Source organism: Vulpes vulpes, chromosome 15 (assembly GCF_048418805.1).
Source record: "Vulpes vulpes isolate BD-2025 chromosome 15, VulVul3, whole genome shotgun sequence".
NCBI lineage: Eukaryota > Metazoa > Chordata > Mammalia > Carnivora > Canidae > Vulpes > Vulpes vulpes.
The window spans coordinates 99,737,829-99,753,879 of NC_132794.1; the positions used below are offsets into that span (position 1 = coordinate 99,737,829).

At 32.6% G+C, this 16,051-nt stretch overlaps 1 protein-coding gene across 6 annotated transcripts in view; it reads left to right on the forward strand.

Annotated features, from left to right (window-relative positions):
- Positions 1-14,809, forward strand: part of SHOC2 (SHOC2 leucine rich repeat scaffold protein) — a 93,207-nt gene extending 78,398 nt beyond the window's left edge. For all 6 annotated transcript variants that reach the window (XM_025993499.2, XM_072740004.1, XM_072740007.1 and 3 more), the window contains 6 exons: positions 247-377; positions 4,612-4,800; positions 8,503-8,625; positions 10,536-10,673; positions 10,995-11,112; positions 12,730-14,809. In XM_025993499.2, the coding sequence (XP_025849284.1) occupies positions 247-377; positions 4,612-4,800; positions 8,503-8,625; positions 10,536-10,673; positions 10,995-11,112; positions 12,730-12,938 (908 nt within the window). In that variant the 3' untranslated portion in view covers positions 12,939-14,809. The remainder of the gene's footprint in view (positions 1-246; positions 378-4,611; positions 4,801-8,502; positions 8,626-10,535; positions 10,674-10,994; positions 11,113-12,729) is intronic.
- Positions 14,810-16,051: the final 1,242 nt, after the last annotated feature.

A 16,051-nucleotide genomic window follows, 5' to 3' on the forward strand; every position in this document is an offset into this window, starting at 1 on the left:
GTAATTCATTTTTAAAATTGACTTTATGGCTATGTATTCCATTGTTTCTCTAAGACAAGTGGACACAAAAGTGGTTTCAATTTCATCCTAATTGATAGAGTGCAGTATGTAGTTCCTTGGTACTAGGAGTTAAGGATCTTGCCAAAATAGTACTGCTCAGTAATTCGTATATATCTAGGGAATAGCCAGGGACAGTGACAGATTTATCAGATTAAAAGAAAAAATTCCTTTTTTTTGTATTCACAGGAAACCTGTCCAGTTTAAGTCGTCTTGGTCTGAGATACAACAGACTGTCAGCAATACCCAGATCACTGGCAAAGTGCAGTGCCCTCGAAGAGCTAAATTTAGAGAACAATAACATTTCTGCTCTACCAGAGGTGAGAGGTGGTAAATCTTTACAGCTGGGTGAATAATTTGATTATTGAGGTTGTTTAAATAATGAATGTAGTACAGACATTTAGCTGCCAGTAAGATAAATATTCTGAAGAAGAAAGAATAGGAATGATTATAGGAACACACTATTTTTTTCTTTTTTCATGTATAGAAGGGAGAAACCAAGGTGAGAAATCAGTGTGCTACTACATTCATTCCCATGTAAGCATCATGCTTCTCACATCATTTTGGAACTAGTGATAACAGCTACAGCTATTAAGGAAAAGTTGTATGGTTGGTTTTAAAACTCAACTACCCAGCCAGTTCAGATATTTTAAAAAGTGCTGTAGAAAGATGATCCAGGAAAAGAATGAGCTACATAGAACACATTACTTATTAATCATATTAATATTAGCTGTAACATTTTATGACCCAAATTATTACCCTGCTTATGCAATAATATTAAAGCCTATTTAACATATACCAGTCGCCAAAATTTGTTATTTCTTAACACATTTTTAATTTGGGTTTTGTTCTATGAAAAAATATTTTCACTTATTTTGCTTAGGGATTAATTGGGCAGAATGCAGTACTTTTATTCTTTTGCCTTCTTTCGCTACATATTCTTATTTTAGCATACCCACAACTTGTATGTTTGCTTATTCAAGCATTAGATCTTATTGTGGTATTCTAACAAATAAAATAATGGAATTGTTATATTACTGATTGAACTTCGCAAAGTCTCTTTTTTTCTAATAATTAAAGATGTTTTCTTTAAGTGGCCCTTTATTTCTAGTTTTTCCGTGTATGTGTGTGTGTGTGTGTGTGTGTGTGTTTGAATTAAAAATAAAGATGCTTTGGATGAATGTTTATTTATAGATATATGCTATGATTTTATAAAGAATAATTTGAGTATTTGAAGATATAGGCTTATAGCAATTAGCTTATAAAATAAATGTATTTAATTGATTTGTTGCTACGGGATACAGAAAAAAAGCACCTATTAGTTTTGCTTCTCTTATTCTGGGTCTTTGGATTTTTTTAAAAACCATTTGATCAAAGTACAAAAATCAGTTGTCCAGGATTATAGTTTCTAGGATGGGCTAGTTCTTTAAAACTCCTATGACAGTTTATCATCTGCAGTTTAAATGGGGTCAGGAACAGAATCCACAGATTGTAGAGATAGCCCTGACAACTAGACTGTCTGGATTTTTGTCTTTCTTGGCTAGTGATAATGTAGAATGGTAAAAATGGGTGGGGTTCTATTGTTTAATGTCATCTCCTTTTCTAACAGTAATTAGCAAAATAATTAGACTTTGTTGGGATTTTTTTTTAGGGTGTGATTTGTGAGCTTAAGTAAAATTGACTGCTTTTACAATGTCAGTAAGGCTAAATATAAAGACTAGGTGTATATTAAATTTCAAAAAGTGAGATTTTAAAACTTATTTTTATATCCACTATCAGTGAAACTAGTAATTATTGGGTAACTCTTAGGATACAGACATTGTGGTAAGTAGTTTTACGTATAATATTTTGTGACTGAAATTAGTCAAGATTTATTTTTGATAAGGAATTATAAAGAGGACAAGCTATCCTCAATCTGGCTGTGGAAGAAATGTGCGCGCACACACAGAGATTTAAACTGGCCTGTTTTCAGATAGAGAGCCTGTGGGGGAAGCCCTTGATTGACCCTCTCCAAATCTGGGGAAGCATTAAGTCTTATTTAAAAGTAGTCTCTGTGCTTTGGAAGCAGCATAATCCTAATGCAAATATGTAATTATCTGCATTTGTAATCACAATGAGGAAAACAATAAAATCCATTAGATGGCACTTACTAGACATCTAGTTCAAGGTGGGTTGGGTGTGCAGTCAGGACAGTGGTTTTCAGTTGGGGCTCCTTGCGGATACCAGAGCTGGCAAAATGACTATACAGTTTTCTATTTGATGACTGTCTGAAAATGGACTAGTTTTCATGTAGACACAAACACATAAGGAAAAGGAATTTAATAAATTTAAGCACATATGTTCAAGGTATGAGGCTAGGGGCTTTACATGGATCATCCCATTTAAATCTTCATTATAATTGTATTAATTATTGGGGTATTATCAAATTGTATTAATTATTGGGGTAATAAGACTTAAGGGAAGTTATGTTTTTGGCCTAATTTGTTACCTTAAGTATTTTTCTGGGAGTACTGTGAGAAATATATTGATTGTCTAATTCACCAAAGGTCATACATCTGGTAAGTGGAAGACCTAAGATGGGGATCCAGATGTGTCTGACTTTAAAGCAACGATGAGCACAACTGCATAGCTTCATTTTATTATCTAAGAATGAAAGATTGGAGAGCTGCCTTCTCATTGCCCATTTTTAGATATCTTTAGGGTTTTTCAAAGAATATCAGTAAAGTTGGTCAGCTGTAAGAATAATAAATATAACATTTTTGCCATGATACTCAAAACTTCATGTATTTCCAGTAAAATAAGATGTAGGCAATTTTCCTGAATTGACTACCTTTTATCTTCCTTTTATCTTTTGACTACCTCTTCCTTTTATCTGTGTACATCAGTAGACAAATGTTGAAAGCTGCTTAATGTTCAGCATAAAGAACAAGTTTCAGTTCACCATATAATTATGCCTTCAGTTACATAGTTATTTCATTCCTTCAGCTGGCCTTACAAATTTCAGGTACTAAGTCTTCAGTTTCCTTATGGTATGAAGCTGGTATTTGAACATTCTTAAAATACACACACATACCTCACACAGCTTGTTTCCTCTTCCTCTCTGCTTGGACCTTTACTTCAATCTAAAATATTTCTTCTACTTTTCTAAATATTTAAATTTTTTTCATCCTTCAAGATCTAGCTCACTTTCAGTCTCCTTCCTGCTTTTCCAGTTACTCCAGTATTTCCTCTTTGCTTAAAATTTAAATAGAAGAGGGACTTAAAAATTAAGCACTATTTATGTGCTAGAGATTGTAAAGCTATTTGTGTATTTTCTCTCTCTAAAATGTTTTCACTACAATTTATAAAATAAGCCATCATTTTACAAATGAATAAATGAAGGTTTGGAGCAATTGCCTGAAGTCACAAGCCACCGAAGGATAGAGCCAGGATTCAGAATTATTTTATCGCCTATACCAGTGTTTCTCAAACATTAATGAGTATACATATCACTAAGGAATCCTCTTAAGATTCATATTGATTCTGTAGGAGTAGGACCTAAAAGTCTACATTTCTAACAAGGCAGTGCTGCTCTTCTTTCAACCAGACTTTGGATAACGAGAGCCTATTACATATAATTTGTTATTGATTATATACAGTTCTGTATTGTTTCCTTTTTCCCATCATGTGTGCTGTATTTATCTAAATAGGGTTTAATCTTTTTAATCGCAGAATTTCTTTTGTAATACCTAAACGCCTAGCACTGTGGTGACATGGTAGGAGGCTGAAGTAAGGGGAAGTGTGACTATTATGCGCAGTTATAGTTTGACAGATGTATCTTTCCCTCTGAAACTTTACCATGTGGAAAAACAATATTATATAGGGAACTGTTATCTTTTGAATTTAATATTCTGTGAAGGAGCCATTAAATTATAGCTCACTCTGAGTCAGGTTATGTTAATCTTAATAATTTAGAGGATAATTAACTCCGACCTGAATAGTGAGAGAGCCAGGACTGTATGATGCAAATGATTCTGCATTTAAGGTTCTCAAAGTGGCCACTCATGAGATATCTCTTACCTGCAGACATTTTCTTTATAGAGTATTTTTTTTTTTTTTTGGTGTTTTGTTTTTTAGAGAGTGGGGTTGGAGGGGCAAAGGGAGAAAGAATCCCAAGGAGGCTCCACAGCCAACTGGGGCTCTTAGAACCCTGAGATCATTACCTGACTCAAAATCAAGAGTTGGACACTTAGCTGACAGAGCCACCCAGGCATCCCTTCTTTATAGAGTGTTTTAATAAGCTAAAGCCAAGGAATAAAAATCAGATTTTGCATGAGGTTTCTGTTTCTTGTAAAATCTGGAAATCTGACTCTGTTGGCTCCACATTCCTATAAGTAACAGCTAAGGCTGAGGAGTGACTGTCCCCTCTATATGAGGCAGCACAGAGCTGGCCCAACCAGTGTCTGTCATTGGTTACCTGAAGGCCCTTTGAGGCATTTGTGACTGCTGCTCTGTACTCTATGGAGGAAATCTTGTTACAATTCTAATTCTTATGTTTATTTTATTTGTTTACAGAGTCTTTTATCAAGTCTTGTGAAACTGAATAGTTTGACCTTAGCTAGAAATTGCTTCCAATTATATCCAGTAGGTGGTCCATCTCAGTTTTCCACCATCTATTCCCTCAACATGGAACACAATCGAATCAATAAAATCCCATTTGGAATTTTCTCCAGAGCAAAAGTATTAAGTAAGCTGAATATGAAGGTAAGCCTCTGTTTGTTTTGAGGGGGAGTAAAGCTACTACTCTTAGTACTTAAAGTAATCTGTGTTTTCTCAGAACAGTGTGGAGAACTGTTACTGTTACTATCTCAACTGATAGATACTTGAGGGCAATTTGTATTAGATAACAAATATCTTAGAACTGTGCATACTCGTAACACTTTGTCCTAAAGAAATAATCATGAGTGTCCATAAAAGCATAGTTGTGAGGATATTTATTGTCGAACTTTCTATTTAATTGGTACCAATCCAATAAAGATTTCATTTATTAAAAGTAGTATATCTTCGGTGGAACACTATGATGTCATTAAAAATAATACTCAAGTTTAGAAGAATATTAAATACCAGTTGAAACATTCTCAGTTTATTAAGTTAGAAAAAAGTTAAAGCATGCAAGACTGTCTTTCTACAGTTTTTAAAAACTATTCTTAATGTGCTTAATGATGTATTACGTATAGATTTATATGTATAGATATAGCTAGAATTTATTAAAATATGTTTATCTTTGAATGTCATAATTATTTTATGGATGACCTTTTTTATTGAGGAATAATTGATGCAACAGGGTATTAATTACAGTTGACAACATAATGATCCAATATTTGTATATTGGGAAATGATCGCACATACACACAGAATTTTTTTTTCTTGTGATGAGAGTTTAAGATTTACTCTCCCAACAACTTTCAGATATATAATACAGTATTACTAACTATGGTTGCCATGCTGTAGCTTATATCTCCATGACTTATTTATTTTATAACTAGAGAAGTTTATACCTTTTGATTCCCTTTACCCAGTTTGCCCACCTCCTAATCTTTACCTCTGGCAACCACCAATCTTTACTTTTTATCTTTGGGCTTGGTGTTTTGTTTTGATTCACATATAAGTGAGATTATATGGTATTTGTCTTTTTCCATCTGACTGACTTCACTGAGCATACCACTCTCAAGGTAGATTCATGTCACAAATGACAAGATTTAATTCTCATTTATGGCTGAATATTGTTCCGTGTGTGTGTGTGTGTGTGTGTGTGTGTGTGTGTGTACTGAATTTTCTTTATCCATTCAATTCATCTGTGAACACTTAAGTTGCTTCCGTATCTTGGCTTTTTAAAATAATGCTGCAATGAACATGGGGGTGCATATGTTTTTGAGTTAGTGTTTTCAGTTTCTTCAGATAAATGCCAAGAAGTAGGATTGCTGGATTGTATGGTAGTTCTGTTTTTAATTGTTTGAGAAACCTCCATACTGTTTTCTCTAGTGGGTACACCCATTTACATTCCCACCAAAGGTTCCCCTATATAATCTTTTATATATAAATTTTCACCGGTACTTATTTCTTGTCTTTTTGATAACCGCCATTCTGATGGGTGTGAGGTGATAACTCATTGTGGTTTTGATTTGCATTTCCCTGATTAGTGATGTTGAACATACTTTTATGTACCTGTTGGCCATCTGTATGTCTATTTTTGGGAAAATGTCTCTTCACATCTTCTGCCTATTTTTTAATTGGATTGTTCTTTTGTTATTGAGTTGTATGAGTTCTGCATATATTTTGGATATTAACCCCATATCAGATATATAATTTGCAAATATTCTGATGCATGATCTTTAGTTTCTTTTTGCATATCTGTATTCTCTAGAGTGAATGAGTTTCACATTTATAATAAGGAAAAAAGGAGGAAAGAAATGAAACCTGATCTTTTTTTTCCAGTGATTTTATTTATAGTGAGCAGACTTTAGGTACAGAGGTGATAAGTAAATTGGCCCTATAGCTAATTTATGGCTGAGGTATAGGAATCCAGGAGACCTAGATTTCCTGCTTCCAGGTGTAAGTGTTCTTTCTATTGTATTATACTACATCCTTTTATCTTTGATGAACTGTTTTTTTTTTTTTATTAAGATTTATTTATTCGTGAGAGACACAGAGAAAGAGGCAGAGACATAGGCAGAGGGAGAAGAAGGCTCCTTGAAGGGAGCCTGATGTGTGGGAATCGATCCTGGATCCCGGGATCATGGCCTGAGCTGAAGGCAAGCACCCAGCCGCTGAGCCACCCAGGCATCCCAAGATGAACTATTTCAACATAATTGTGGTTCTTTAGTCTAAAATATAGAGTTTATTGATTCTCTCTATACTTGTTCATAAATACATGTGTCTTTTATGATAATTCTTTAGAGGTATATAATTGAATCAGTGGAAATTCAAGATAATCTTATAATCTTAAACAGGTTTAAAATTTATTGTTTATCTTTTCAGTTGTATGAGATTTAGCAGTGGTAATGGTATCAATTCTGAATGTTTATAATAAGAGGCTTAGAACACAGCAGTCTAGGTGTTCATTAGTTTTTGCATTTGGTTCTACATTTTTATGGATATGATATTACTATAGCGTTAGGTTGGAAAGGCTTGTTTTCAATGAAATAAGAAAACTTCCTAGAATTTTGCCTTAATTTTTCTTCAATAGCATGACAAATGTTTAATAAAAACTTTTTTTTTTAAAGAAGTCAAAATGAAGCCTGATATTTTCCTCATATAAGCACCAGTAGTAAGTTTTTTTAAATGAAAATTCTTTATCATACTACTAATTATCAGTAGTTAATAAATTTAAAAGTTATAATGAATAGGTAATGTAAGTATTATAATAAAAGAAAAACTTGACTTTCAAATGGATGTTTGCTTCTTGGAATCTCTTATGGATGATTTTGTGTAAAATGAGACAAGTAATCCATATATATTGCAGAAAAAATTAAAAATACAGATTAACAAAAGGGACATAAAATAATCCTACCACTGAGAGATAGCATCACTGTTACAATTCTAATTCTTATGTTTATTTTATGTTATGTTTAATTTTTATGTTTATTTTAACACATTGGCATACATCAGGGGTACTAGTGGTCCTTTCTTGTTACCAGTAGCCCCAACAAATACAAAATGTGGTAAGAGTTGTTACTGATGAAAATGTATTTTATATGTAGAGAGGAGGAAGCAGGAGGAAAAATAGTGAAACACTGGCATATATTTCACTATGTTTTCTGCATATAGCTATATCTAGTTTTTAAACAAAATTAGGGTAAGTGTTCCATCATCTGTATTATTCAGTGAGAAATGTATTTTTGTCATCTCTTATGGATTTTTAAAGTGAAATTTTGGATACTATCAAGTAGTGTTTTAATGATTTAATTTGCTATCTTAAGACTTTTTCCTCTCCTACTTTATTGCTCAGCATCTCTAGAATTGCTGAGCTTATCTGGTTTCTTTATGTGCTATAATTCAATGTTTCTTCTTCCCTTGTGCTCTTGAGCATCTACATTTATTCCATGATTTCTGTAGATATTTGTGAAATGAAAATCTACTTTTAACTGGGACCTTTGAAGTCTCAAGTGTTGGTCAGTAGAGTGTATTTTTAATATTCAATACAGATAATCACATAGGGAGCAAACTTCCAATTTAACCTCAAAATAAAAAGGTTAAACTGCTTCGGAGGCTTAGGTTTTTCATTACTTTTTAATTTTTTTATTTGGATATCAAAGAGGGGAATAAGTTTTTGTGTTTAATTAAGAATTTTCTTTCCACCAGGTGTGTTTGTGTGTGTGTGTGTGTGTGTGTGTGTGTGTGTGTGTGTGTGTGTATAACTTTGTTTTTATGGTTCTACTTTGGTTGCTTCTTTTCTGTCTTTGCCAGGACAATCAGTTGACATCACTTCCCTTGGATTTTGGAACTTGGACCAGTATGGTAGAATTGAATTTAGCCACTAATCAGCTCACAAAGATTCCTGAGGATGTGTCTGGTCTTGTTTCTCTTGAGGTGAGTATAAAAGAGCTCCTTATTTATTTAGAACTCCTTAGACCTGTCTGCAATTATCTTGCTAATAAAGCTTCAGTTAAAATAAGCAGTTTCTATGGGGGGAAGATCATAATTAGAAATATTAGCGCTCTCTTAAGCATAGCTTTATTAGGATGATGAGATATTATTAACTTAATTTGGGCTCAGTGCTTCCAAATTACTCTTGCCCGCTAAAAGTTGGTAAGCTTGAGTGTTATGAAGTGTCTTTGAAAGGAATGTCTCTAGGGATCCCTCGGTGGCACAGCGGTTTGGCGCCTGCCTTTGGCCCAGGGCGCGATCCTGGAGATCCGGGATCGAATCCCACGTCGGGCTTCCAGTGCATGGAGCCTGCTTCTCCCTCTGCCTGTGTCTCTGCCTCTCTCTCTCTCTCTCTCTGTGTGTGTGTGTGTGATGACTATCATAAATAAATAAAAATTAAAAAAAAAAAAAGATTGAAAGGAATGTCTCTAAAATTTAGCATCTTTTAGAACATATTTTTTTTCCCCTTAACTCTGTTTAAGAATCCTGCACTGTTGTTTACCAAAATGATTATGGATTCCTCAGACTGGCATTGAGAACCTTTCATATGTTCTGGCGCACTTTTACATCCTGATTACTCATGTATGCTCTTATTTAATTAATTAGATTATCTTCTTTGTTGGAAATTTGTGCATGTTTCTAGCTCTGTACATTTAGTCTTATTGTTCTCAGTATCTAGAATGCCCTCTTCTCATCATCCCTTTTTTTCTTCAGGATTATTTTCCATAAAGATCCACCTTATTTTCTCCTCCTTAGTCAAGGTTGAATTCTCCTGCTTCTGAGTCCCTTTTGATGAAAAAAGCTTATTAATAGTAAATATATAAATATATAGATAAATAAATATATAAATATATATATAAATATATATATATATATAAAGTTTCCTCTGTATCCATGCTTTTTAAAAAATCTAATTTCTTTTTAAAATTATTAAGGTGAAATAGTATGGTGTTAAAAGCGTAAGCTTTGAAACAAGACAGATCTGGGTACCATTCCACTTTTATCTCCGTTTATAGATGGAACTTGCCCAAGCTTCAGTTTCCCTAGCTGTGAAATGAAGATGATAGTATTTTCCTCAGAAGGTTGGAATTAGGATTAAATGTGATAATGCACACATGCATTTAGTGCCTTGCAAGTAGTAAACTCAGTAAATATTAGCTATTATTATTTCTTTGGTCTTGTTACATGTTTATTTTATTATACGTGTTATAACTTTGGAGGAAAACCATGGGCATAAGATATTAGCCAGAACCTTATGTATATGTCTTTCCATTCAGTACTCTTTTCACTATCCCTATACCTAGTATTGTCTCCCTACACTTCCCATCACTACCACCACCATCATTTCTCTGAGAATAGGAACTATCCTTCTCAACTACTTTTTTCTGTCTTCAGTATATTGGAGGATGCCTTACAATGTAATAAGTATCCACAAATAATAACTGTAGTGTTTTGAAATAGGCAGTTTAGAAATTGTTACCCCCATAAAAATGGTTTATAAAGGGTTTTGAATAAATAAGTGATTTCCTATCAGATACACATTTGTAACCACTTAATATTAAAATACCATTAACTATATGAATTTTAGTGCAACTGGTTAATTTTATATTTTTCTGTTACATGGGTAAAATTAAACTTTTGCTTTCATTAGTTTTGATTTAAATTTCTTTTATTTCCAATAACTATGGTGATTTTTTTTTAAGAATAGTAAATGTTTTCTCTTATATAAGTGAACATGATCCTTAATATTCATTCTTTTAGAAAATTAGCAGTTTAATAAATTTTAAGCCACACAATGGTAATATATTATTCCATTTCATGAGTTACCAAACACTATCAATAACTTCTCTTAGGTTCTAATATTATCAAACAATCTTCTAAAGAAGCTTCCGCACGGTCTTGGAAACCTTAGGAAGTTGAGAGAATTGGATCTAGAGGAGAACAAATTGGAATCCTTGCCAAATGAAATTGCTTATCTTAAGGATTTACAGGTAAGACATTATCCTGGTGATTTTATAGTTCTATGACTAAAGCTTTTGGGGTACATTCCAAATTGTACATTTTTCTTAAGAATTTGATGTAATTCTTTAATTGAGATTTTTTTTTAGTTATATAACATTAGGGCTGATGTTTATGTAACCTGTTTTTTTTTTTTTTCTTGCTAACAAATGATATACTTTGAAAGTAAAATTTATTGGGTGATTCTTACCTAATTTACCTATTTCTTATTAGCTTAGTAGATGTATTATTTTAAATTCACAGCAGTAGTAGGAAATATATACATAACTATCTTTTATTGTGTTAATCTTTAGAAATTAGTCTTGACAAACAACCAGTTGACCACCCTTCCCAGAGGCATTGGTCACCTTACCAATCTCACACATCTAGGCCTTGGAGAGAACCTACTCACTCATCTTCCTGAAGAAATTGGTATGAACCCTTTGGATGCTTGATTGTGTACTAATTTGCTCTTGTGTGTTTAAGCAGTATTTAAGATAAATAGGATTGTTTTTGTCACCTGATGTTACCTCAGGGTCAAGTTTCTTTTTTTTTTTTTTTTTTTTTTTAATAGAGCAGCAAGTAGTTGGTTGGGTGGTTGCTTTTGGTTAGATTTCCTCTTGGGGTGTTACGGTTAATACTGTATTTGAGAGTGTTTTAGCATACTTTTATTTCCAATACATTAAATTTTATTTTGGAAGAGTTATTCTATGTTTCTTCCACATTTAAAAATCACACAAGTTTGAGTTATATTAGTAATATCTTACGCCAAGAGAACATTTCTTTATGAGGTTTTAGGATTAATTTTAATATTTGAATATTTTGACAGTACTTTCAGATTTTTCTAAGTGTTTTCATACCTGTTATTTCATATAATCAACGTGACTGCCTTGAATTTTAGGCAGTGCAGGTTGTAACCCATTCTACAAAAAGAATTAGATCAATTGAGGTCACACTATAGTTCTTAAATTAGTAATTCCATGTATTATGTTCTTCCATATGTATACACACACACACACACACACACACCATGCTGTTTCGGAGTCCCTTTACCTTTACATTAGTGGTTAAGAATGGGTTTGGAATTAAAATGTAAGTTATACTTTAATTTTAAAAAATAGTTTTGGGGTAAAATAAGACAATTCAGAATCTGGCTGTGCTGCTTTTTGGCTTTATGGTTTTGGATAAGGGATGGAAACTCCAAAGCTTCAAGTTTTCTACTTGTGTAAAATAAGGATAATAATAATAATAACTTTTCATGGGGTTGCTCTGATTATTAAATAAAATCTTAAATGTAAGCATCCATTACCCGGTAGCTATTATTTTCATTAATCTTCTGTATACCACTATCAAATACTATAAATTTTGAAGTTTTAAAAATCAGAAAACACAGGAGGCTACTTTACTTCTAGTATGTGTATTCATCTGGCCTCATCTGATTTCAAGAGACATTTGCCTAGAAAGTGTGAATATCTTGAGAGAGTCTTAAGATAATTTTTTTAAATAATTACATAAGTTGATTTTTGATTTCCTGCCAAATATGTGCTAACTCTCTTAGTGAAAGATTTATATCAAGTAACAAAAATCTTTCCACATGAGAAATTTATTAATAAAAGAGATCATCACATTGTTTCTAACAGGAAAGTGACTATAGGCACCGATTTACTATAAAGTACCCTCCAGAGTTTCGAAAAAATACATACCAATGCCAGGCTGTCCCAAACATAATCTTTGGAGATGTAGCATATGTATTTTAAAAAAGTACCTTCCAAACTTGAAAACTAACCATAAAGGAAGAAATTCTGATTTAATTGATATAGAGCATGGCATGGACATCAGAGTTTTTAAATTGGCCCCACTTTATTTGAATATGCAGGAAAATTGGTGATCCATGGTTGTAGAGTTTTAAAACTAGGAGGAAAGTAAGAGGAAATGTGTATTCAGTATATATAATGCCCAGGATGGCATCATGCCCAATTGAACTTCTAAAATAGTAACTAATTAAAAAAAATAGTGATTGATTTGATTTTTTTTTTTTTTTTTATACAGGTACACTGGAGAATCTAGAAGAACTGTATTTGAATGACAACCCCAATCTACATAGCCTTCCCTTTGAGCTGGCCCTTTGCAGCAAGCTTTCAATCATGAGTATTGAAAACTGTCCACTCAGTCACCTTCCACCTCAGATTGTTGCTGGGGGTCCTTCCTTTATCATTCAGTTCCTAAAGATGCAGGGTCCATATCGTGCCATGGTCTGATACAAATCTGCTGGTCCCACACACTGTTCAAAAATAGACTGCCATTAATGTTTCATATATATATCTGTATCTATTTATGTAGATATTGATATATTTGGCAGATTTATAAAGACTGCATTATGTGTTTCTGCTAATAGAGGAATCATAGCCATTTAGATTTTTTTTAATTCTGTACAAAAGGCTTATATAAGTTTTCTTTGCTGAACTTGATGGATGTTTTTCTGTTGTGTAATATGATATGCCAGTTTGCTTAAAACATTTGCCAACAAATTATGAAGTTATTAAATTTAAGGGCCAGAGGTAGTATAGTAGATATACTTTCTCTTAGCAAAAATAATGGACAATTTTGTTGCAACTTTTTATATACATTTTCCCCTTACCAATTGTCAGATCATTATAGTATTATAGGCCCTGAAGGCAGAATTTTTCTTTAACTTATTTTGAAATTTGAGATTTAAATTTTATATATTGTTTACAGTCAGAGTAAATCACTGGATTTTTTTTTTTTTTTGGTTTGATTTGCTCTGTTTTAATCAGTGAAATCTAGTTTATATCCTCTGTTAAAGAATTTGCATCAGCTGGTTTAAATACTAAAAGATAATTGCTTGTTGAAACAACTGGCAAGTGAAAAGATATAGTCAAAAATTCTAGGATTCTTTTAATTGTGTTTCTCTGATCAATTGTAAAGCAAAATATCTAAAGTGAGTCTTTAGGTTGGGGGGAGGGTATGGAGACCTTTTCTAGTATAAATATCCTTTCTTAAGTTTGGGGGAACAGAAACTTGTAGTATGGAAGCTTTTCACTCCTGAAAGTTGCAGAATGACAAAAACTAACAATAATTTGGCAAAAAAAAGAAAAAAAAAGATACACATAAACACACACATTCTATATATGTATATACAATGCTATATAGATATGTATTTATTATATCATAAACTACAATAGGTAACTTTAAGGATTTCTCCCTAGCCTTGTACAATGAAATGAATGTTTTTCTTTGAACACTGCAATATATGTATGTTTCAAGGTTATTTAACAGTGTACTATGGTTTTATATCTTGACTTGCCTTGTACATCTTTCAGTTCTGGAATATCTGCGTCTAAGCACAATATCTTCACACTGTGCTATATTGCTGCTGAACTAAATGCACTTTTCCCCACATGTGGGGCACTGGCTTCAAACAATTCAGTTCAGTACCATTGATTTTAATCTCACCTTTCCTTTCCTGGTAGTTGTTAATACAATTATGGAAAAGAGGCACATTGTATAGAAGCCATTGATAGTTCAGTGGAAGTTCTGTAAGATGTGCATGTGCTATTTGATATGTTTTCTTTTGCTTTACTGCTTTTTAAGGCTAGCAGTACTCTTAAGTGTGTGCCCCTTAGACAGTAATCTTACTTTTTGGTGGTGTCATTCTAAGTCAGTTTAATTATTGAAGAGACAGAACAAGTGCATTCTATATCATTCTAAAAAACACTTCCCATATAATGAATATTATGTATAATTAAGTATTGCTGCTTGTTTTTTTTTTTCCCCTCCTTTTAGATGGGCATTGTGTTTTAAATAAAACCATGTTTGAATTGAAGCTATATTAAGATAGAAATTTGAAGTGTTTTGCTTTTTCTGGCACTCACAATCAGGACTAAGTTTGAGGTCAAACCTGTATTCATAATTGGCAATTTTTTAAGGAGCAAGTAAGAAATAGAAGGCAGGTGAAGATATAAAACCCTAGAATGCTTAAATGTGCTGTAAAACTATTGTAGATGTCACTGGATTTTACCAAGTAATATCCTTTCTTCATTTTTTCCATCTACTGTGGCTTTTCAGTTAAAATTTTGTTTATAAAAGGAATTTGTTTATTACAGCTCTATCTACCTGTGTGTATGTGTCGTTTTTTAAAAATATTATATCCAGGTGTATTTATATATATTAAGATAATGGAACTTGAACTTTCAAGGCAGTAACCTAATGTCTATTTTTTTTAAGAAAACAGAGTTACTGTTTCTTAAAAATGAAAATAGACTTGGTTTTTGAAACATTTTGGTTCCCCTACCTTCATTTATATTAGTCTGTACAGAAATGCAGAAGGATCATACTTTTATATGTATAAGTAATATTATAGGCAAACTATGCAAAGCTGAAGACCTATATATATATATTATGTACATATAATATATATATAAAATTAAGTATAAAATATGCCCTTTTTATGGTTGCCACCTTGTAAGAGCTCATGAATTTCATTACTTCTAACAAGAAACTAAAATGGACTCTAATTGGGGTATCCTGGTGAAATCAAGATGTTTAATATTGAAGTAGTTTGAATATATTAAGGGCTATTGTTCAATGACTCTATATGCGTTAATACTTTTCCTGAAAATGCAGTGGGACTAATTGGCATATCCAGACATTTTCCTTTCTTTTGAAGAAGTCAGGTTTCGTCTGTCCATAAGGCTCAGCAAATTAAAAAAGAATGTTTATTAGAATGTTAAATTTGAAAGACATTGCTCTAAACTTTGCTTTTTGTTAACATATAGTTGCAAAATAGCAATGATGATGTTAAACAGTCCTTTTGTGGTAAGTAGTACTTTTTAAATCCCATATGATTATTTCATACAGAAGGGGGAGATGCTAAATAATTAATGGACTTGATGAAGACAAGATAGAAACTCTTGGAGGAGAAAATACACATAAAACATTTATTTGTTTTTATATAAAAAGGTGGATGATAAATTGGAATGAGCTCAACAAAATGTAATTGCATATTTCTAATTTATCTCATTGTAAAGCCTGGATCACTTAATATGGATAAACGGTTATGCATCATAATTTATGTAGTCTTTCCGAGATAACTTTTGTTATAACTTTTGCTTTTCATGTCCATTAATGCTAGGCCATGCATATTGAGTCCAAATTTCAGATTGCAAAATTTGTAATTGTTTATCAGCAAGAATGGGTTGTGGTTAAAGTGTATAAAATGGGACCTTCAAAATAGAAAGGAGCACTAACAGTCGTTATGTTGAGCCAAACAGCCGTCCATCAGAACTGCCCCTGGAAAACCAGGTTATATGGTTACTCTTGCAAGATTAAAATTAGGTGAAAACAAATGGCA